The following is a 25,044-nucleotide window of genomic DNA, read 5'->3' as shown; positions in this document are numbered from 1 at the left end:
ATCTTAGTTTGTGCAAGTATGGTGTACATGTAATGAAACAGTCAACCTGTTTCTTAGAAGTATCCCTGTGTTTATGTTTCTTTGTCTACATTTACATCCTGTGGGCTCATTCATGCTGGAAGACCCACCCCTATCCTCTACCCCTTTAACCATGAGACATGCTTGTCCAGGACAGTCCTTCCATTACAACATGACCCACCAACGCCTTCTTCCTCTTTTTCCTCTAGGTCAAAGCAGCTGGAAGAAACTAAGAGAAGTCAGAAAGCTACTGAGTCCCTTCCCCGTCCCCACCATGGTCACTCTATCCATGATCTATATCAGGATAAAATAAATGGCTCAAGAACAAAGTTGGAAACCACGGGTGGGTTTAGTACCCTTGAGAGCTCAATACATATGCAAAAATATCTTTGACAAGAAAAGTATTTTTCACATTTTTTTTTCTGAAAAGTTATATCCCATACTATTTAAATCTATCTTAAAAGTTATTCATATTATTCAATGAAAATTTTCTTTTAGGGGTCTTACAAAAGAGTCAGTGGTTGAGGCATATATAGTCTTGATTCTTATATTCACTTCTCAGTATAAGTGTAAAGAGCTCTGTAGAGGAAATTCTATTTTGATCACACTTTAAATTCTAGGGGCTCTCGGCATTTCTAAGGCTAAAAAAATCAAAGGCCGACAGCAAGACTGTAATTGCTTTTTAATAGTTCTCCCTTCTCATAGAAGTGACCTTTCTTATCAGCTCAAAATTCTAGACCCGAGAGAAAGATCAGAGTGACGCATTTCCCATTTTAAATGTCACCTTTGGAATATCTCCTATGGGTTTAGCTTCCCGGGAGAGAGAGAATTTAAAATACCTGAAATTCTTTCAATTGACTCTTGGACTCGATCACTTGTAAAGATTATTTAACCTCAACTACTTCAATGGCTTAAAGTAGATTATGTCATACCCAACTCGGCAAGGCAAAGTAATGAGACTCTTTTTCAAAAGCAAAGTCCCATTTCCATAGTCCTGTGGGAGGAACACGCTACACATTCTATTCAGCTGGATCAGCTAAGGTGCAAAGCAGGAATAAAGGGCTTCTCTGTGTGAAAGGATTAAACAAATCACATGAGTTAATGAAAGCTAAAACATCCAGCAGAAGTTTAAATGCCATTTGTTCAAGAATAAATTATCCAAAGGCAGCTAACTAACCTCATGAGGAGGTAGGCAGCCATCAGGATAAGTAGCCTGACTCCTCTAATTCTGGATGCTGGTGGGTAGAATCACCAAGAAGGCAAAGTCTCTCCAGAATATAAGTCAGGTGGAGGTAATGATGAAAACCAGCCAGGCTTCAGAAAAAAAGAGAATTCCTGCCTGCATACAGCAGTCCTTTGCCAAGATCTTAAACAATAATTTTTCTTGTGGAAGGTTCTACTTTCAGAATTACTAAAGGCTGAACTATCAAGGTTGGGATAAGAGATATTTAGTACTTTTAGATTAATCACTAGTTTACAACAATTAGTAGCTTTAGGCTTTAAGTTATGACTTTTAAAAAAATGTATAAGCTTATTCAAATTCAAATTATGAGGGGGGAAAGAGTAAAACAGTTTGGATGCCCTCAAAATTCCTTGGTCTCGATGGTGGGTGAAGGAAATCCCACTGACGGGTGGAATTTTAAAATTCCAAGTATCTGAGTTGAAAGATAAACATCTACCTCTTGGAGTTTGGAACATTGACACTGAATCTAAGTCTCACAAGGGGATATGTGGATCCAGAGGATTTCTTCAAAAGGTTATTTAAAACCCAAGGATATACAAGAAGCAGAAAAATATTGGACTTTAGGAAATGTCCCTTTCTGCTGTCTACTGTCTTCCCTAACGATACAACCTAAGCTGGTATCAGAAAGAAGACAGGGCTGAGGATATAACTGACTGTTGGAGCATCTGCCTGGCATGCTTGAATATCTGGGTTTGATTCCCTGCAATGCAGAAGCTGGGGCTGGTGGCACGTGTTTTTGTTTTTGTTTTTTGTTTTTGTTTTTTTTATTATATGTAAGTACACTGTAGCTGTCTTCAGACACTCCAGAAGAGGGAGTCAGATCTCATTAAAGATGGTTGTGAGCCACCATGTGGTTGCTGGGATTTGAACTCAGGACCTTCGGAAAAGCAGTTGGGTGCTCTTACCCACTGAGCCATCTCTCCAGGCCGGCACGTGTTTTTTTTTTTTTTTTTTTTAAAGATTTATTTATTATTATTATATCTAAGTACACTGTAGCTGTTTTCAGATGCACCAGAAGAGGACAGCAGATCCCATTACAGATGGTTGTGAGCCACCATGTGGTTGCTGGGATTTGAACTCAGGACCTTCGGAAGAGCAGTCGGTGCTCTTAACCACTGAGCCATTTCTCCAGCCCCCCGGCACGTGTTTTTAATCCCTGTACTAGGAGGCAGATGTAAGCAAATCGGATTCAAGGTCATCCTAGGTCATCTTTAACTATAGAGTGAGTTCAAAACTAGCCTGGGATACATGAGACTATCTCAGTAAAGAAAAGAACCAAAACAAAACAGACTATGGTGATTAGCAGAGTCAGGCACATGGAATGACATCAGTATGGGGAAGGTCATCAATCAGTATCGGGAAGGTCCTCAATGGTACTTACCGGATTGGATTGGGAGGCGGAGGGGGGAGAGGTGGAGGAGGAGGAGGCGGGGGAGGTACCGAATTCTCAGACTGGTTCACTCGCTTCTGGAGTTCGTCCACTGTACAGGGAGCAAGCATTCAGAAAGAGCTGAGATAAATGACTCCGTACTCTTCACTACACACTGTTCATGCAAGTAACAGAAAAACCCAGCCTCTCTCAGATCTAAGATTGGGGCACACTTAGACATTTCCAGAGGAAACTGAAGACTTGCAACTTTGTTTCATCTTGTCCTTCACTAACAGACATCACTAAAATCTAAGTCTTCATCTATTAAAACAACTGCCAAAGAATGTGGCTAATTCGCGGAGAGTAACAAGTGACTAGGCTGAAGGAGTGTAGGTAACAGCAGAGATCACTCCTCCAACACCAAGAAATTATTCCTGCTAGACGTTAAAAGCATGCAGATGGAGGGCTACTAAAATGACATTTGTAACACATTTTAGTAATTGCATTCTTCTCTCCTATACTCAATTTTCTTAAAAACCAGAAAACAGTAAAGATCCACATTCCTAAATGCCTGTAACTTATGGACATTTTCATTTATTCTCACAAGCTATAACAACATAGGCATCGTTACAATAATAACAACAACATATAACATTGTTACAATGTTAATGGACCTACACACAGAGCTGGGCACAGCACCATTCTTGAATTCAAGAGGCTCAATATAAGTTTGTACCACAGGGCTGGAGGTGTCGGTCTATTCTAGAGCTCTTGCCTAACAAGCACAAAGCACTGGGTTTAATCTCTGGCACCACACCACAAAAGAAAAGATTATTCCCGCCTAACAGGTGATGGGTACCACACACTGTTCTTCATTGGCAATGCTTTCCCTCTCAATCCTTAAGCAGACAGTGTGGAGCTAGGGATTACACTCTCCATACCAAAATGTATGTGTGTGTGTGTGTGTGTGTGTGTGTGTGTGTGTGTGTGTGTGTAAGGTCAGCATCAAGCTTATTTGATTATTTGACACGGGAAGATGCATCTCTGGAGTCAGGCCAAGAAAAAAGAACACAGAAGAAGGGAGCCCTGTTTTTTACCTACTTGCCCTGCTCTCATTGGTAAGCTCATCTATCCTGATGCGGAGGCTCAGAGCATGGGTGTTAGAACCTACTTCTTCAAGTTTCTAACATAGCCTAAAGAAGCTCTGTGGGAATCCTCCCAACTCCAGCCCCAGACTACGAATGCTGAGACATCCAACCTCCTGGACTAAACCACTTGACCGTTCTGTAGAGAAAAAGCCATCATTGTATTATCTGGACCACGGCCTGTAATCCAGAAGAATAGATCTCCTAATTAATCCGGTGCACATGTTCATTCTATTGGTCCTATTCCTTAAGAGAACCCAGACTCATACTCCTTCCCCCAAGCTAGAACATTCATGTGCCACCATATCCAGTAAAAAGGCATAAACTCCTTTCTTCTGGGCTTCTTTTGTTTTCAGATTTATTTATTTTATTTGATGTATATGAGTGTTTTGCCTGCATCTATCCATGTTCACCATGTGTACCCATTGCCTGGGGAGCTCAGAAGAAGGTATCAGATCTTCTAGATGTCTATGAGGTCTATGTGGGTGGTATGACTTGAACCAGTGTCCTCTGCAGGAGCAGCAAGTGCTCTTGACCTTCCAACAGAGCAGATTCTAAATCAGTTCAAACTAGAAGAACCTCAGATGTCTGTAACACCACTTCCATTAACTATGAAGATGGATTTGCCGAGAGGCTACCCTGACACTTACTAAAAAAGAATAGAAACTTTCTTAATTTTGGATCGATTTTTTAAAGTAAATTGTAATCACTTTTTATTGTGAGAATGTAAAAGGCACTGAATATTTCAAAAAGGGGAAATAAAAATGCTTACAAGGTTCTTCTACATGGATTTCAAAATTCCATTATAAAATTAATGGAAAATATGTGAAGTGAATATTGAAGCTATTATAAAGAGAAATGTACCCATCACAAATTACACGCCGTCTCGCAGAGACTTATAACTGTGTAGTAATCCAACTCATACATTTTTGTAAGCTTTCCAGCACTGGCTGAATAAATCCCTTGATTTCAGAATCCCTGGTGTTTTAAAAAGTTTTTCCATTTAATATATATATTGTTGCCTATTTCATTGTTAGGTGTGGCATAGAAAGTAATATTTCATATGTATAATTAAACCCCAAAGATGAAGGGGACACAAATACCAAAGATGAAATGTATTACTTTTAAAAAGAAAGAGAGGAGAGTTTAATTCTTTTGGGAAAAGCACTTCGAAATGAACAGAATAAAATAAATGCTTAATAAGACTCCCTTTCTAAAGGCTCAGAGATGCTGACAGTTTGGGTCTTCCATGCCAATGGCAACACTGGGCCTTGGTTCCTGCAAGAAGCTCACAGGGGTTCTACGAGAAGGGGGGGGGGATGTTGCCATATTTGTGACTTGATTGGTTAAATGGAATATTCTGCTGAACTGTGATAGTCAGAAATGAAGACGATTCAAAAGCAAGTTGGTGGGTTGGGGAGACTGTTCAGTCCTTGTGACACTCACTGTGCAAGCAAGCCTGAGGACTTGCACTCAACTCCCCAGAGCCCATGAAAAGAGCTGGGTATGTTGGTCTATGCTTGCAATCTTAGTGCTATGCAAGTGGAAATGGGAAGATCCTATGGAGCTTCCTGGTCAGCAAGCTGAGCTCACTGGTGAGACTGAGACAAGAGCGAGAAGTATCTCACTTTAAACAATAAAACGACAACAACAAAAAAGAAAAGACAAACAAACAAAACCAAGATTGGGGCTTGGAGAGGTGGCTTGGCAATTAAAGGCACTTGCTGTCCTTACAGAGGACCCAGGTTTGGTTCCCAACACACGCGCATGGTGATTCAGAACTGGCAATAGTTCCAGTTCAGGGGATCTTCTGGCTTCCACAGGCACCAGGCACCAGGCACCAGGCACACATGGTGGACAGACACTCATACACATAAAATAAAAAAAATGAGTGTTTTAAAAAGAAACCAAGGTGGACAGTTCCTGGAGTTGATCTCTAGTGTCCACATGCAGATGCATGCACCCACATACAGTAACCCAAACAAAAAAACAAACAAATTTGGGTTATTTTTCCCTACAGTCTTCAGAACTAGCTGCAGACACACTCTGCCACGGGCATGAGCGATGGACACAAGAGCTGACTCGGGCTGTCACCTGAATGCTTCAGGTTCCGGGCCTTCTCCTCCGAGCTCTGGTATTTCTGCTCTAGCTCCCTCTTGTCGTCTTCCAGAATCTCCAGCTGTTGTCTGAGGTTATGGATCTCTTTGTGAAGCGCTTCATTCTCCAGCCGCTCCTCCAGCTCTTTGACCTGTAAGTGTTACACAGCTTGAATAGGGCTGCCATGTTTCCCCTTGTCAATGGGGAGGGGGAGGAGGATGGATATTTTCATTTGACTACACACACACACACACACACACACACACACACACACACACACATCAGGAAGATTCTAATCCACCTTAAAGTCACACACAGATTCTGGGTCTTGATAACCCTGGTACTTGGAAATAAGTATCTCACTTCTGATTATTTTTTCTGAACAGTTACAGCAACAAATTAAAATGACATTAAAAAAAACATGAATGACAAAAGTAAAATATATGTAAAACATTTTAAAAATAGATTCGTTATTTCTATATTCTTTTCCAGCAGAAAAATTTTGATAGCATTTTAAAAAGATCCTTGGGACTCATGGAGGAGAGACAGGGAAGAAGGGAGAGAGGCCTTTTGGTCAGTAAGGACACTTTTTAAAAAGATATTTTTTATGTATTTGCCTGCAATTATGTGTATGCATTATTTGTATGCAGTTTCCTTGGAGGCCAGAAGAGGGCATCAGATTCCCTGGAACTGGAGTTACAGGCTGTTGTAAGCTGTTGTGTGGATGCTGGGAACCGAACCCAGGTCCTCTGGGAGAGCAGCAAATGCTCTTAGCTGCTGAGGCATCTCTCCAGTCCCAACATTTGTGACTCGGTGTTCAAACACTTGCTTGGTACATCCAAGGTCCTGAGTTCAAAACCCAGCCAACCACCAACAGCAGCCCCAGACAAAAGCAAAAACGCCTCACTGAGACTTCTGAAAGCCTAAGAACAACCTAGATGTTCACCAACATCATCAGTTCACAGATTATGAGAAAAAAGTGTACAGCCATAGAAAACCATACAGTTCAATACACACTTAGGTGAGAAGATATATTAACCAGCTAGAAATGTTTAAAGAAGGCGTGCATCCCATAACTCCATTGATACAAACCATATACATGTCATAAGACTATGTATTTACATAAAGTTTAGAGCTTCCCCAGAAGTAGTATATACCTTAGAGTCTCAGGTAATCTTAATTTTCTTTTACTGTTTTTACATTTCAAAGAAAGTTTGCTTACTATAAGGAATGGATATTACTTGTATAAATACAAACACAAATATTTAAACAAATGCTGAATCTGTGTGGGAATTTATGTGCAGGTGAGAGATATTTTACACTACACACAGTGGAGAATATTCCGAATAAATGTAATGGCTTGTATGTGCTTGGCCCAAGGAAAGGTACTATTGGGAGTTATGGCCTTGTTTGAGTAGGTGTGGAGTTGTTGGAGTGGGTGGGGCCTTGTTGGAGAAGGTGTGTCACTGTGGGTGTGGGCTTAAGACCCTCACCCTAAATGCCTGGAAGTCAGTCTTCCACTAGCAGCCTTCAGATGAAGATGCAGAACTGTCAGTTCTGCCTGCACCATGCCTGCCTTGGAGGCTGCCATACTCCTACCTTGATGATAATGGACTGAACCTCTGAACCTGTAAGCCAGCCCCAAATATATGTTGTCCTTTATAAGACTTGTCTTGGTCACGGTGTCTGTTCACAGAAGTAAAACCCTAACTAAGACAGACAGAATAAGAACTGGCAATGGCTATAGTTCCACCCACAATGACCTCTGCTCCTTTGCCAGGCAAGAACATAGAAAACAACTCATTCCTAGAGTCCAGCTCAATTTAGTGAGCTCTGAGCATGTATTATCTACTAGCCAAGTTAACAAATATATATAATCTGTCTTCTTAGGACCAAAAGTTAGATTTTAACATAAGCTAAACACACGTGCACACACATGCACACATGCACATACATGCACATACATGTACACATGCACATACATGACACTGCACATGTGTGCACATGCATGTACACATGTACACAAACTCATATACTCTTTCTTTCTGGAAAGGTGATTTCTACATGTGGAAGCAGAAAAAGAAATTCTTCATCTTTGGCCTTGGGGAGCAGAGGCTTTCTGGAAATCTGCCAACACTTCCCACAGAGGAAGCAGAAGTCCAGCCTGACCTCACTGCGAGATGTTAACAAAACTGGAGATGTGTCAGGACCTTTGCTCTGATGTGAGGACCTATAAATATTGATGTCATCACTCTGAGGTGGCTCCTGTGAGTCTCTCTTCCACCTCTTCCCTTTCCTCTCCCCTATCACAAGGGCACAGAGGGACCTGGGCTGCATTAACTGGAAACCAAATAAAGAGCTAAGAAGCCCTACAGATATCTATGCAAGTCTGCACTGTTAGAAATTGTAACTAAGAAAGATATGACTACTGACAGGTTTTTTCCTTTCCTTCCTTCTCAGAATAAGGTCAATGTCCCTTCAACAAGCTCTGTGAGACCAATACATTCTCCTACGTGTATTCAGTCATCTCTGCAAACCATACCATTTCCAAAGAGACTTTCAGGCTAAAATCCTTGTTTTTGCTTTTTCAAACTCATTTTAGAGACTCCATGTCAATAGGCTATAAACTTTAGCTGAGCACTACATGAAATTTACTTGGTAACTATTGTTTTCTCAAAGATGTTTAGGACTTAGAAAGCAAGGCAAAATATGAACCTCTACAAGGCCACAGTGATACCTCTTGTTTTAATGTGTGATTGTGCAGACTGTATGTGTGTGTGTGGGGGGGTGTGTGTCTCTGTGTGTGAAGTATAGTATGGGTATGTGTAGTATCTGCATGCATGTGGGGGGTGTGCCTGTGTGTACATGTGCATCCATGTATGGTGTGTACACATATGTGCATACATGCATGTGTATGTACGTGTGTGGTATATGTAGTGAGATGTGGGTATGTGTGGTGTGTGCATGCATGTGAGGGTAGGTGTGCCTATGTGTACATGTATGTGCATATATGTTGTGCAGACGTGTGTATACATGCATGTGTCTATATGTGTATATGTGGTATGTGTAGTGTGGTGTGGGTATGTATGGTGTATGTGTGGTATGTGCATACATGTGGGGGTGCCTGTGTGTACATGTGTGTACATGTATGTTGTGTACACATGTGAGTATTCATGCATGTGTATGTATGTGTATATGTGGTATGTGTAGTATGGTGTGGGTATGCATGCTGTGGTTATGTGTGGTGTGTGCGTACATGTGGGTGTATGTGCCTGTGTGTACATGTGTGTGCATATATGTTGTATACACATGTGTATATGCATGCATGTGTATATGTATGTGTGTGTGTGTGTGTGTGTGTGTGTCTATAGCTGCAAAATAAAAACAGTTACCTTTTTCTGATGCTGGATCCTCTCTTCTTCAAGCTGCTGGATAAGTTTTGCATTTTCGTCTAAAGCTTTCAAAAGCTGTTGGTCAGGAAGGGAGCTCTGCAGCAGAAGGTGGCTTTGTCTCTTCAGCTTGTTTTGTTCAATGAACATCTGTGAAAGTCAATTACAAAAATGTATATACCAACCCCAACCATGCAGCTACCCTGTGCAGATTGAATGGCAGTGGGTGGAGCTCTTGAGGACACTGAAGGAAATGCCTGAGGTAGGAGCTCCTGAGCAGCCACAATGCAGTCCCCGACTTCCCATGAACTTCAAGACCAAAGTCATTACCCCAAGTAAGGTGTGGATACAGCAATCCAGTTCTACACCTTGATTTTAATGCTCTCCTACTGGCTTAAAATACATTAATACTACAAGTGACATGTCTGTGCCCCACCGCCATCCCCAGGGTTCTCTTTATGCTTTATTTTCAGCCGACTTCTCTACTATGGCTAGGAAACCTTCACTAACCACTGTGCAACATGGCAGACGTCACCCTGTATCCAGTTAACACTGCTAAAACATGGTAATAGGTACATGACCATCACATTGTCCTGATAAGGAAGCCAAGGCTCAGGGAGAACAAGGATCCCCAAGGATGCTCAGGTATCAAGGTCAGAGCTTAGGCTCATTTGCAAGCCAAGCCTCTTGACCACCCGACTCAACCCCTCTGCTCTTTATTAGACTGTTTTAGACCGGTTAGTTTCCCCCAGTGATGAAACAGCTCACAAGAGGAGTTCCAAGAAGAGGAGACAATATTAACATCTATTGAACATTTTATCGAGTTGCTTATGAACAGGACTCGCTAATTCTCTCATGCTGACAAAATTGATGGCAGCATTATTTTCTATTTGTCTGTTTTTTATTTTCTCCATCATCACACCAAGTGGGATGGTGGACAATTCAAAGCATGATCTATTTCACAGACTAGAAGTCTCAGACCAGCAAAGAGTTACAGTGTCAGGATCTTACTGCATCTTATATTGATGCTGTAGCTTAACTGTATGTAAGGTGTGCACAGTAAGATGGCTCACCATCGAGCACACATGCAACCTCATCTACTGTATAACATGAATGTCAGCAAATGTAACTCAGGACCAAATAAAATTTCTACAAACCTCTGTGTGAAAAGACTAGAACTATAGCGATTTACACAGTCTGCAAACTTAGTCCTGGGCAATCAAACTCACCACAAATTGTATAATACAAACACATTCATGTTTTCTTTCCAATGTCCCAGAAGGAGGAAAAAATGGCTAGAAGGGGGTTAAGGTTGGTGGCCCCTCAGTCCAGCCAATCAGTGAGTTCCAGGTTCAATGAGAGAACCTGTCTCAAAAACCAAGGTGGAAACACACCCAGTGTTGACCTGTGGCCTCCAAACATGTATAAGCTGCACACAGATGTACCTCTGCCCCTGCACACACACAATGACTGACTGGGCTTTCATTCTTTTTCTGTGGAGAAAAGCCTAGGAAGCAGCTACAGTGCTGTGCAAAATTCAGATACGCACCAGCTCAGAACAGGTAGAACACACAGTTTTTAAAGATCTACTTTTATTATTTATGTGTGCAAGTGTCTCTCTGTGTGTGCATGTATATGTCTACAAGGGTATCTGCACAGGGTGAAAAAGGAGAACATAGTTCCTTGGGGTTAAAGTCACACCAGTTGTTTTGAGACACCTGATGTGGGTTCTGGGAACTGAACTCAAGTCCTCTGGAAGAATAGAAAGTGCTCTTAACTGCTGAGCCATCTCTCCAGCCTGGTGAAACACAATTCTGCATAGTACATGGAACCCACACTCCTTCAGCATCACCTCCTCTTTGGAAGAGTTAAAGGCACAGAGACAGCCACATGGGCATTAGCCAAGGTATGCTGCACAGGAGACTCAGACTATAACCAACAGGGTAATTAATTATTAAAGATTGACACGGTGCCTTGAATATTTGAACAGGTTCTAGCTGAAATGAATTATTTTAGTTACATTATTACAATAATTTTGATATATTTTCCCCCTCTATTAAAATGTAACTAGCCAGGCTCCCTCACCGGCTTCCTGTTACCCCAGGAATCACACAAAGAGTGGCTGAAGCAAAGCTTCAGGTTCCTTTCTTCTGCACTTGCTCTGGCAAAGCAGCTACAGCACAGAGTCGGGAGATCAAGTGGGGACACCCACTCCCTGTCACTATGAGTTGCGCCATGGCACTAAACCATTCTTACTCCGTGACTCTCTAGAATTTGCTTTTTTTGGGAAAGAGAAACATTCTGGAAAACTTGCTTAACACTACACGAGGACAAAGTACACTGACTATGGCATTTTGAACACAAACAAGTAAAAATACCTCTGAAAAATCCTCCTAGTGTGAATTTCTTCCTCAAAACCCCTGTAGCATGTCCCTCCCTGGTATCACCAAAGCTGGGAACAATGGCACATGTCTGTAATCCCAATACTTGGAGAAAGAGACAGGTGAAATCAGGAGGGTTTCAAGGTTATCTTCAGCTACCTATCAAGTCTGATGACAGCCTGGGCAACATGGGACTATCTCAAGAGAGAAAACAAAACCAAAAGCTACCTCCCCTAAATTAAAGTGCTAAAGTTCAAGCTAAGAGAGCCCTCCCCTAGAACGTTCATTCCATCACCAAACACCAATGAGTCTGGTTTTGCTGTGGCAAGAACGCCTCAATTAGAGTCAGAGAGTGGTCTTTTACCAGAAGACCACCACCACAGGTCTCAGAATTTCTAAGAAACCTCACATGTCTTTTTGAAGGATAAGAGTGAGAACAACAACAACAAAAAACTTATGCCAATACAGAATTCACAGCAATACTCCAACAATGTCCAAATTACTCAGGAAAGGAAACTGAATGGGAAAAAACAAAAACAAAAACAAGAACAAAACCACATTAAAAAGTAAAAGAAAATTGCATTTTAAAATGTGATTGGCAAAATGGCTCAGTGGATGAAAGTGCTGGCTGGCTGCATGAGCCTGAAGACCTGAGTTCAAGCCCATGTGGGTGGAGGAAAAGGACATACACAACACACACAATCACATACACATACCATAGAGAACACACACAACACAGTCACATATACATACCACATACACAATCACATGCACACACCATAGAGAGCACACAACACACACAATTACATATACACACAATAGAAAACACACACACAACACACACAATCACATATACACACCACAAAGAATACCCATAACACACAACCACAAACCATACAGAACACACACAAAAAAACCCACATAATCACATGCACTCACCACAAATAAGTAAATTTTTCTAAAAAATGTAATATGTAGATGGAAAATTTAAGAACACAGCTCTGGACACAACTGACTCCTCTTGTTAAGAAGGAACAGGCTTTGGTTTTGTTTTAAATAAATGAATACAAAAAGAAGGAAGTTGTCAGTTTCTGTTTTACGTGTTTAGAGTGGCTGTGTGTTTTTTAAATAAGCACATGAATTCCTGTTGCAATTAAACTCATAAAACAAGTAAACCTGGATGTATATTTCTAAAACTGTGGACAGTAAGCATCTCATCTTTAACATACAACTGTCTATGGTACCAGTCTGGTACTGGGCACAACATGCAACAGTAAGCCAGCCTCCTGTGAAACAAGTCCCATGCCTTTAGCGGTAGTCATGTGTCAAAGCCCGAGATTTTCTTCTCAGCAATGGTTGTTTAAATCTCAGGATGGAGTTTAAATCTGAATGTGGAGCATTGCTGCACACAATCATGCTGCCAGTCGCAGAGGCCTCCCAAGTCACCTTCCCCTCCTCATGCTGGTTCAGCACGGTGTCTGCACTGTCCCTGCATCTCAAGGACTCTCGCCAGGACAGCTGACCCTGTGGAAATCCTTCACTTGCCTGCTTCCCTCCTCCTCCTCCTGTCTTCTCTGGCACTGTGGAGCCTTCTAAGTTGTCCTCTGAGCTGCTTTGTACTTTGCATTCTGGCATCATTATGCAAACAACATGCAGGAAATGAAAACGGCTTGGTAAGACCCTGCTGTTCAGGTCACTCTCAATCAACCTAAGGTCTCCTCGTCTTCCCTATCTGCCCTTTCCATAGTCAATTTACCCGCACCATTTATAATCACACAGATTTTGTTCCAGAGGGCCTGGACACACTTCAATTCTTTTTCCTTTCTTACAAGTCAACAGAGAACAATATCCATCTGCCTTCCCTCAAACTCTCTGAATAAAACTGATCACAATTATTTCAAATCAGAGAAGCCTAGATTAGACCTTCTGTGGAGGTCAATGTTAGCTTAGCTATGCTTAGGCACAAGAACACAAAACAAAAAAAAATGTAATATAAATATAATATAATAAATATAATAACAAAACAGAAACACAATCCAACTTTCAAATGTCATTCTTGCAACATGCTGTCTTTGTCCTCCCCCTTGGAAACCTCTTCCTGGACCACTTTCAGTTCCTTAGCTGCCTCCCTCAACACAAGGTTCTTTACACTCAGGCTCAAAATTCCAATAGAGACAGAGCTCTTGCTCAGCAAAGCTCGATGTTTGAGTTCAGCTACCTGGTGACAGGTCATTCCCCTGGAAACCAGCTCCAGAGCCATGGAATACCCAATACTTGAATGTCAACAGGGTCAAATGGAACCAGAGACGCTCAAAGCTTGCCTCTAGTCTGAGAGGTAAATCATTGCACTGACGAGTGGCTGAGGTAATGGATGTTCAACATGGCAACATTCCATTAGCGATGAAAGAATCAACTCACAGAATGAGAGCTCCGGATGATGGCCAGGAGAGAAAGGCAGATACTATGACACCATCATCTAAGATGACATGGTCACAAAGCCCAGATTCTCAAGGCTATCTGTTAGGCATTCCGCACTCAAGCTGGCCAGTCACCACCACGTGTTATAGGTCTCTCCATGAAAAGCCTTTTTCTCGTGTAGCATTATATTGCCTACAAAGTACTCTTAAAAGTTACTCCATTTTGGCTTGGAAGGACAGCTCAATTTATAAAGCACTTGCTGTGCAAGTAAGAAGAATTAAGTTCAATTCCCCAGAACCCCTGCAAAAATTGGGAACACAGGGGCAAATGCTTATAATCTCAGAGCTGGAAAAGTAGACAAGTGGATTCCAGGAACTCATTGGTCAGCTAGCCTACCATATGACCAATCCCTGTGTTAGTCAGAGACACTGTGGATAGTGACTGAGGAAGACCCCTGGCCTCTAAGTGCGTGCACACACACGCACACACACGGACATTCTACTGCATTCTAAAATCTCCCTGATTCCATTTGCAAGGGCTTCTATTTTACAGACAGTGGAAGTGAAGCTTTAAGAGGACAGAGACAGCTTGGAGGTTGTGTACAGTGACAGACCTAGCAAATCTCAACCCTTGTCTTCTTCCCCATGAATGTCAGTAAACTTAGTCATGATGCAGCAGCTCCCACCTGGCCAGGATGCTTTGTTTAAAACCTCCAAGGTCTATTCAAACATTTTCTAAAATCTTCAGTTGACACCTAACAGCTGTGCATATTTACAGGGTACACCAGGGAAATCGGATGTATGTGTATAAGCTGTGATACTTAGATATAAGTCCCCGCATCTCCTAAAACATTTATCGTTGGTGGTGGAAGCCTCACATGGCTCTCTTGTAGGTCCCTACAAACTATATAACTACTGTAAATGAGTCGTAAATGAGTCAGCCGACCATGCTAGGAACACTATTGCCCTTCATTATCATTCAGCTTTGTTTTGCCCATGGGTGTTCTGCGAAGTTCCCTGTTCTCTGTAGCATACCCACCTCTTGTGCAAAAGACTCTGCTTTCTTGCGAAGGTCCTTCTCCAGTTCCAGGTTCACTTGCAGTTCCTCATACTCTTCAACAGCCAACATGGACACTTAAGCAGACAGAAAAGAGACAATGAGCTGTGCAGAATCACCAGCAGCATGTGTGGAAAGGATTCTGCGGAAGGCTGTCATCTGTTCCTGGCTGGTGCGGAATGGTGAGCTTTATGAAGGGTAGCTTAGCAATATGAATGGAAAATGTAAAACCAGTCACACTCAACCCCACACATCCCGAAAAGAGAGAATCAGGAGAACATACAGATCTGTGGTTCCAAGCATGTTCTTTGTACCACTGGGGAAACACCAACAGATTGGTAAAACACAGCACAAGAAATACTCTGCCACCAAATCGTATTATGAGAGGAAATATAAAAATTGGTATGTTATGTTTTCAAATAAATGTCCTGCAAAATCAGTACAAAATGAATACATCTCTGGCTTTTTTTGTTGTTTTGTTTTAGATTTTATGTGTATAAATATGTTGCCTACATGTTTGTCTGTTGTGCCACATGTATGCCTGCTGTTCACTAAGGCCAGAAGGTGCCAGATCCCCTGGAACTGGAGTTATAAATGGTTCTGAGCCATCAGGAGGGTGCTGGGAACTGAACCTGGGTCGTCTGCATGGGGCAAAAGTGCTTTTAGCCATAGATCCATTTCTCCAGCCCCAGACAAAAAAACATTAAGCCACAGACAAACAAAACAAAACAAAACAAAAACAAAAACAAAAACAAAAACAAAAACAAAAACAAAACAAAAAAACCATATCACAGGCATTTCACTGGGCAGATCAACGGATATGTGCAAGATGCGGTCAGGGCTACTTAGTGGGACCATGCCCTCTTCCCTAACCAAAAAGAATTACTGTAGGAAAGGTCCGGTCAAATAAAAGCACCATGCAATTGTTGCTGCTTTTGACATTCTGTGGCCTACTTTGTTAAATAATGATGCGGATAGGATGCAGGGAGCCGTGACGCCATTAGGAACCCAGCTCAATGCAAGCAGACAGCAGCTGAAGAGCCTCGCTCTGAGCTGAGTCGTATCAATAAACTCCCCGCCAAGACACTCTTAATGGCTGCTTTCACACTCTGTTCCACTGGGGCACTTCAATCCTAACTGACTAAGGACAGGTTTGCTGTGTAATGACATAGAATTTCAAACTCTGTTCTTCGTAAACTACTGCTTCCTCAGACAGAAGCAGAACAGTCTAACTCAAGTAAAGTAATGTAAGTGGTGGTTTGTGCTGGGAATTACAGGTCCCTGAGGACTAAATGACTTTCAAACCTATTTAAAAAAAGAAATTCCACGAACAGAACAATGAAGACCGTGAGTCTCTGAAGCCCCAGGAAGGACGATAGGCTCTCTTTTTCTCTATCCAGAACACTATAATAAAAAGTGAATTTTCCCATGTCTAGGTTCCTTTGACCTGGATTCTGAAAGGAACTCTCCTGGTCCTGGTGGCAAGTTCCTGTATCCCCACTTCTTTCTAGACAGGAGCTTCCTGAAGACAAGATCCATGTGGTAAACTCATAGTCTGCACAGTGCACAGAGAATGCAGTTTGCACGTGCTGGAGCGGGACCCGAAGAAAACTTACCATCTTATCCTTCTCCCTGGCTTAGCTTCCAGGCCCTTTCTTCAAAACCTCCAGCCAGTGAGCAACACAAAGGATAGGAACTACAGCAGGGAGGGCCTGGAAAGCCCTGTTTGTGTCCTGTCTTCTAAACTAGGCCACTGGCTGGCTTCAGGGCAGGCTAAAGGGAGCACAAGAAATGTATCAATCCTCCAGTGTGGTTTAGATGTGGCGTGGCCTCCAAAGATGCACATACTGCAAAGTCTGGTCCTCTGCATGTTAATATTAAGAGGTGGAAGGACCTTAAGAGAAGAGCTTACTGCCAGGTAGACCGGGTCCTCTCTTGCCATGGGATCTCTCCCTCGAATCCCACACTCACGCTATGATATGATGCCATCATTATGGTGGGACCCCTTCAGGGAGACCCTCCCAGAGCCAAGTGGGGCTATGCTCCTGGATGACATCTGAAGCTGGAAAGCTATATTCGTTTTAAAATGCCCAGCCTTAGGTAGTTTATGATAGCAACAAAAAATAGACTGATACAGTCCTATACACACACACACCCTTCAAAGACTTTTGCAGAGACTTCAATATTACTCCCTGAGCTAAACTGCAACATTATAACCAGCCCCTGTGAGGCTCGTGCTCTGTTAAACAGCAACACTATAACCAGCCCCTGTGAGGCTGTTGCCCTGTTAAACATTAAGAATAAGATGCTGACCAAACAATACGTCATCTTCTTTTGAAGTATTGGTTGGAAGCATCTCCTACATAGACAGGTCTCATTCTCTAGATATGTTTTTATGTAACTGGTCTAACTGGTTATAAATCCCTTGCTGTGTTGGCCACCAGAGTCTCAGAGTTATATTTCAGACACAAAGAAGAATTATGCAAGATACCAGAGCAAAGGGACCCTTGGTATGCTAATCTTTTTTAAAACTGAGGTTCAATATGCATCCCTGGTTGGGCTTGACGTCACTATGGTATGTAGACAAAACTGTCTTCAAAACTCACAGGGACCCACAGAGATCCACTCACCTCTCTCTACCTCCACCTTGCTGGAATTTTAAATGCATGCCACCACACCTGGCTGGTACACCAGTCTTGATGCTCATTTTTCCCCTGGCCCATTGTTTACATTCTCTTCATTTAAAATATTATCATGTTTTTGAAGCTTTCTGAACCTCTCCTAGATTCTGATTTACTAATAAGCCCATCAATCATGCAAGTCCTAAAGGGAGCAAAAATTATTATAGACCCACAATACACAGAGGACAGAAGACATCTATGTTTGAGGTTTCAAAATGAGTGAGTTAGTTCCAAATCTCCTAAGAGAAATTGCTTTTATTGAATTTTTTAATGCAGTGTGTGTACTTGAAATGTGTGTATTGTGCATGCATATGTGTGTGTGTGTGTGTATGGAAACCTGAGGTCAACTTTGGGGGGTATCCTCTTTCTGTCTGTCTGTCTATAATTATCTATCTATTCTATCTATATCTATTTATCATTTCTATCTACCATCTACCTTTATCTATCTCTATCATCTGTCTATCTATATCTGTCTGTCTATCATTATCTAGTCTAGCTGTATCCATTTATCATCTTTATTTATACTTCCCTCTCTCTCCCTATCATCTATCTATATCTATCTGTCTGTCTGTTTTGAGGCAGGGTCTCTCACTGGATCTGAACCTGTTCAGCTAGGCTGGTTGGACAATAAGCTTCAGAGATCCTCTGTCTCTTCCTTCCCCAGTACTACAATTACAGGAATAATCTGATACCGTTTTTTTTTTTTTTTTTGAGAGTGTGTTTGATAGGGTCTTACTATGTAGACCATACAAAATTGAAATTCACTATGTAGACCAGTCTGGCCTCACACTCACAAGAGATATGCCTCCCAAGTGCTAGGATCAAAGGTGTGTGCCTACCATGCTTAAGTGGAAATCCTTTTTAAATTCCCTCAGTGGTGGAATAATAGACATGAGATAGAGTCACTGCTGAGGAAAACAAACCTTGGGAAAAGATAAACTCTGGGCGCATGCATAAAGCAGCACTGGACATATGTAAACAAAACATCTTGCAGAAAACAAAGGCTGCAGAGACTTACCTCTGTTGCATTTTTCTAAGACTTTCCTCTGCTCAAGAACTTCTGAATTTAAAACAGCCTTTTCTTGCTTAACTTTATTTACCTACAAATGTAAAATGTGAAGGAGAAAGATTGTAAATGAGACACAAGGCAACATGGGACACTCAAATGGCTGCTGGCTTTTCAACATGAAGTTGTAGTGTAAAGAGTGCCCAGCGGCTTCTGCACTGAGAGCCTGAAAGCTCTTCTGTGAAACTCTGAGGTAACCTGGGACTTCAGGCCACACCATAGCATAGCTCATTTACATAATTAAATTAGCATTGGGTCCTCACTACATTGACTAATGTTCTAGCCATCCAGTGTCACCCACTCATATTTTTAATGCAAAACATCCAAGTTGTGATCACTCACAAAATACACCTATCACCTAACAGGACAGCCAGTATTCAACTTTAGGCTCCAGTTTGAACTGTGATTTTATGTTAAAAAGATGCATATATTGATTCCTTTTAAAGATAACTTTAAATTTTGATGACTTTCGGCTTAATAAAGTATACCTGTGATAGTCTCTCCCAAACTTAAATTTCTGAGTTGCCGATAGTCCTGGGGCTAACTAATTGTATTGGATATTAATTCTGTTCTCCTGTGAGGGGTTGTGAACAAGGAATGAATCAGCATTCAGGTGATTTCCTGTAAACCTTCTTTCCACCTTCATTTATAAATAAAGGTTAGAGCGGGTAATTGGGGAGAAAGAGGAGAAGGTGGAGGTGACAATTTGGGGAGAGAAAGGGAGAGAGGATGACGGAGAAGGAGGTGGAAGGAAAGCAGAGCACATGGACTGGAGAAACGGCAAGTTATAAGGGGTCTCATAGATTGGGAAAGATGGTAGTATAGCAGTAGATCTGCCTAATGTAGGCACACAGCATGTATTCATATTAATTGAGTTGTGTTTTCATTGCCTGGGCTTATTTGGGTTGGAGATTTACTGCAATATTTCTGAAATAACTTTTTTTTTTAAACACCAACCAGTAGAAAAGAATTCTACACAGCAGTTTTTTAAAAATGCAAAGCTATCCACATAAAGGTCGGTAAATCTCAAATGCACTTTGCTTAATTTTAAGAGACAGTTGTTTACAATGCACCGTCCTTAATTTTAAGAGACAGTTACATTTACAAAACCTAAAAACACTCAAAAGACCCTGTACTGGTCTAAGCATGTAAAATCACACACAGGAATGATAAACACCACATTCAGAACAACAGCTGCTTAGGGAGCTGGCCACGGTGTGAGGAGGCAGCTGCAGGGTGGTACCATAAGCAGTTTTACCATGGCTGTGCTGGCCGGCTCTGAGGTAGACTAAGCAGCTCACTTTTTTTCTGCTTGATCACTTTCCAGATGTTTAAAACAGTGACAATAAAAATAACCCCTGAATTATCTTCCAGTAATACCCCTAAGGCTGGGTGAATAATACAGAAAATGTTCCCTTCTCCTCTCCTGTACTTTCATTCAAGAAGAAAACTGAACACAGTTCTGAACACAGCCCTGTATTCACCTCCAGAGAGTCCATAAACTGGTTTCTCTTGATATAGATCTCTCTCTCTCTCTCTTTTTTTTTTTTTCACAAACAAAATCCAAGAGGGAAGTCCCTCCAAGGTTGCCTCCTTTTCCCCATTATTACTACGTTTGGGTCAAACAAAGCAACAGCAGTTGGGGCTGGAGGCTGGAGAGTGTGGCTGCCCAACCTTTGTATGGGACAGCCTTCAGGAACTGACAAAGGATGGAGCTGAGCAGGAGGGAGCTGAGCAGTGAGGCTGCTCACTGATGGGCCTTTTAAGCTAGCTGGGGTTACTGCAATGCAGGCAGACACTGGTTGGGAAGCTCTGGGCCACAGTATCCGAGACCCAAGGACACAAGTTAAAACAAAGTTGTAAAGGCGGATCCTTGAAACTTTGTTACAAATAAAAAGGTAACAGAGTTGCCCTGGGCTTACAGGCAATTCAAGAGAAGATTCTCCCATATCACCCCTCGAATCTTCCTCCACTTATCCTTTCTGTTCTGTGGGAAGGACCCACAGTGATGGCCCATCCCCCAGTGAGCTGCCTGTCCATGGAAGGCTAGCTACTCTCATTTTTTTTCACCAGGGCAATAGAGTGTGTGACCTGAGACAGGAGTCACCACATCAGACTAAGTGGATGACAGCATGGACAGCACACACCAGTGCTGCCTGATGTCTGACTGGCTAACCTAGGAAGCAATGCATGTTCACACCTTACTCTCTGTACATTTTCCAAAAGACCAAAATGGGAAGGAGGGGTAAAATGAGAGCTAACACATGATGCTTGCAGTGAGAAATCTGGTTTCTTTAAAAATCCACCTATATTATGAGAATGCATTTTTGTTTTAATCCCAGGTGTGGGATAAGAGGCTGCTTCACAGCAGGTGACTATGATTTGCCTCATGCTCTAGCAGGGGTGTGCGTTTTTGGCAGCCGCAGATTGTTTAATCCTGGAGACTCTGGAGAGGGTATAAATGGGAGAACTCCTAAGAAGGAGGAGGCAGCTCCTGCTCCCACCTGTTGCTCCTGGTGGCTGTTGTTGTGGTTTGTTAAGTACAATCAAAGAGAAAAGAAATTAGACATATCCTCATGACAAAGGCTAGACTGAACCCAAGGAACCTAATGCCCCTAATCAGCAGGAAGTAGTCCAAAGAGGTCTATACTCCTTTCCCCTCTAACTTTTCTCTCCCCTACCTAGTGTTGGGAGTAGGAAGGGATTGGGGGTGGAATAAGGTTTAAAAGGGAGGTAGATGTATAAGAACCCAGTAAAATAGTTAAAAAAAATGCTAACAGATGCTGGTATCAAAAGTTAGCGGTTACTAGCATCTTTGTAACTTAGCCAAACCAAGTGAGCTGTAAGTTTAAAAGCCAAAGGTTTGGCCCTTCAGGCCTAAGACACCTACCTCCTCCATCACCTCCCCTAGTTTGCTCTTGAGGTTTTCCAGCTCGATGGCTAACACCTTCTTTTCTTCCTGAACAGACACAATTTGATCTCGAAGTTCTATAATTTTAAAGGAAGGAAATTAAAATAAACATTATTTTACTTTTTAATTATGAAACAAAATAATAGGTTTTCTTACAGTTTTCATTCCTTTGTTTTGGTAGACCCTCCCCTTCCTTCCCCTCCCCTCAAGGTAAAAACGAGATACTACAGAACACATGGTATTTGCCTTTCCGAACCTTACTTCACTTAAGGTAACATTTCCTACAAATTCCAATAATTTCATTTTCCTTTCTATTGCTGTGCATACATGTTCATGTATGTGACTGCAAGTATATGTGTGTTGGCATACATGTGTGTTGGCATACATGTAGAAAGCAGTACAGCTGGGTGTAGGTTCTCATCTTCTGACCTGTTTGAGCCAAGGCTTACTGCTGCCCCCCTGAGTATTCCAGGCTAGATGGCCCACGAGCTTCTGGAAACACACCTGTTTCTGATTCTAATGTCCTAGGAGTCTGGGGTTACAGACATATACTATCCTGTCCATCTTGGCATGGGTTTGGAGATCCAAACTCAGATCCTCACACTTGCACAGCAAGCACGTTACCCACGAGCCATCTCTTCAACTAGTAAGTAAAATTTCCTTTACAGAGAAATAAAATACCGCTGTGTATGTATCATATTGTTATTATATGTTCATTTTTGATGGGCAGCTAATTTCATTTCTTTGCTGTTGTGAATACAGCAGCAATAGGCATGGATATACAAGTCTTTGTGATGGAATCAGGGCCTGTTGGTATGTGTGTAACTGTGTCACTTGGTAGTTCTTGTATGTATGTATGTATGTATGTATGTATGTATGTATGCATCCATGCATTTTATTTATTTAATGTGAGTACACTGTTGCTGTCTTCAGACACACCAGAAGAGGGCATGGGATCCCATTGAAGATGGTTGTGAGCCACCATGTGGTTGCTGGGAATTGAACTCAGGACGTCTGGAAGAGCAGTCAGTGCTCTTAACCACTGAGCCATCTCTCCAACCCCCTACCTGGTAATTCTCTTATTTTATTTTGGAAAACAAAAACTGCACTGTACCCTGAACTGATTTCCACGATGGTTGCACCTGAAATAAGTTTATTCTTAAAAGAAAACATGGATCTGATCAAAATCAAAAACTAAAAATACAGTTTATATTCAGTGTTATCTGACAATTAAGGAAAGGAACAAAGCAAAACCAAGGTCAATGAGAATGTCACACAAAGACCCACCCCAGCCACACAGAAACTAACACTGCACAGGTTCAATAATGTCACTGTGTTAAAGGGACCAAACTGAATTTTCTTTGCACTCTATCCAAACACCACATTGTAAAGAAACTGTCTGGCATTTTAGAAGTAAAAGAATTTGTAGGCAGAGACAAGTTAAGGCACTGCACCAATTTCTCTTTCACGATGGCCACAAGCTCTCTGCACAACACATCATAAACTGATGTCTGGATAGCTTATAACCTGGAGATTCAGAGTTTAAGAAAACAGAAATCTTGACTTGAAAATGTAAAGAAGCCATTTCCTCTCCAGAGTTGTGGGTGTTCTGTTTATTCATTTATTTTCATTACTTATTATTATGACTTAAGGAAAATGTGTTACCAGGCTGAAAGGGGACCATGTGACTGTGGTGTTTAAAGTGCCCACTGACTAACACAGGCTTCTTAAGATTCCACTCAGCCTACTGCTTTGCCTGGTTTTGTTTTTAAATGCTTTTCAATTCTTACCCTTCTCCAAGAGCAAGAAAAATCCCATGACATCATTATGAATAAGTTTAATTTTTTTTTTCATAAACTCAGCTTGAAGTTCTGAGATTTGGCTCTAAGTTACTTTCTCCACCAGATGACTAATTCCAGGAAGAAGAACATGAGACCATATTGTTCAAGTGCTCACAGAAGGGAGAACAATGAACACAGGGAGACCTTGAGGCCCCCCATCACTCCCAACCAGCGCCCTCTATTTTGTCTTAACATAAGGCGTCGAGGAGTAAAGTCAGGGAGCGCCTTCCATCTAAAATCTCATCTCCCAGGCAAAACAATAAGCATGACTTTTGAACATGAACCAACTTGCACGTGTTATTGAACCTATAACAGAGACCTAAATAAATACATGGTACTGGCTGAACACATACACAATTTTTGTGCTGGGGATTAAATCTTGGGCTTTACATATGATAAGTTCTCTTTATACCTGGCTCTACCACCAGTCAAGTCAGAGATGGTTTTAACTATACTTATCCTTCATTCAGCAGAAGTGTCTTAACCCTGTACACATGTGGTGCACACACACACATGCAGGCGGGACACTCATACATTTAAATAAAACAACTCTAAAAAAAAAATCATGGTACAAACTCTTAAAATTATGGTAACTTCCCACTTCTGGCCAGGCCACACTTCTGAAGTGGCCTCATTCCAAACAAGAAAGCAATCCACAAACGCAAGAAGGAGATGCTGTTGTGATTCTCACTCAGACTGCTTCCCCTGATTGCCATGGCTAATGAAGTCAGAAACATTGCTGCTGGGACCCAGTCATCAGTATTCTCAAAATTCTTTCAGTGTGTGTGCATGGTGTATGTGTGCACATGTGTGTATAGGCACATGTGCATGCATACATGTGTGTAAGGGCCCAAGGAAGAAGTCAGTTGTCCTGCTCTGTCCTTCTGTGCCTTCCCCTTCAAGACAGGGTCTTGTGTTAAACCTAGAGCTTGGTGGTGTTCTGTCTGGAGTGGCTACAAGCCCAGTCCTTCCTGTGGTTGTGTCCCCACTCCCCTACCCCTGTTCTGGCATTACAGGCATGTAGATCCATGCAGGCGTTGATGTGGGTGCTGGGGATTCGAATGCAATACCTCATTATTGCTCAGCAAGTGCTGTTACTCACTGAACCATCTCCCTGGTCCCATGTATTTTCAGAACTCCTCATGGAATTCTGATGTGCCATCAGAGACACCCTAGGCTGGCAGGAGCCATACTCAGTTGCAACACTGGAATACCACCTTTGATTTGCTTCTGACACTGAACAGACACACAGGTCTCAGCCGCGGCATCTGTGTCGGTGGCTGGGTCATCATCATCAATGTTTATCTCCTCTGTAATTACGTCTGGCCCCAGTTTGGCCATGTATAGCATGCTGATTCTTTTCAGTGTTTTATTTTCTTTATTTAGCTAAAAGGAACATAGGGAAAAAATGGTTATTTTATCAACCAGT

The 25,044-nt window shown here is 41.9% G+C and overlaps 1 protein-coding gene across 3 annotated transcripts in view; it reads right to left on the bottom strand.

Moving 5' to 3' along the window:
- Shtn1 (shootin 1) overlaps positions 1 to 25,044 on the bottom strand; it is a 101,730-nt gene that overhangs the window by 39,134 nt on the left and 37,552 nt on the right. For all 3 annotated transcript variants that reach the window (XR_015046214.1, XM_085834173.1, XM_021151995.2), the window contains exons 5-11: positions 24,833 to 25,001; positions 21,754 to 21,851; positions 18,816 to 18,897; positions 15,099 to 15,193; positions 9,265 to 9,411; positions 5,870 to 6,023; positions 2,643 to 2,742 (exon numbers count right to left, since the gene is read on the bottom strand). Coding sequence is in view for 2 of the 3 variants with exons in the window: in XM_085834173.1 (XP_085690299.1) it covers positions 2,643 to 2,742; positions 5,870 to 6,023; positions 9,265 to 9,411; positions 15,099 to 15,193; positions 18,816 to 18,897; positions 21,754 to 21,851; positions 24,833 to 25,001 (845 nt within the window). In the remaining variant the exon portion in view is untranslated. The remainder of the gene's footprint in view (positions 1 to 2,642; positions 2,743 to 5,869; positions 6,024 to 9,264; positions 9,412 to 15,098; positions 15,194 to 18,815; positions 18,898 to 21,753; positions 21,852 to 24,832; positions 25,002 to 25,044) is intronic.

Source organism: Mus caroli, unplaced genomic scaffold (genome assembly GCF_978045245.1).
Source record: "Mus caroli unplaced genomic scaffold, Mus_caroli_1 scaffold_20, whole genome shotgun sequence".
In the NCBI taxonomy this organism is placed as follows: Eukaryota; Metazoa; Chordata; class Mammalia; order Rodentia; family Muridae; genus Mus; species Mus caroli.
Note: the sequence above shows the minus strand (reverse complement) of the source record. Positions and strands in the feature narration are given on the sequence as shown.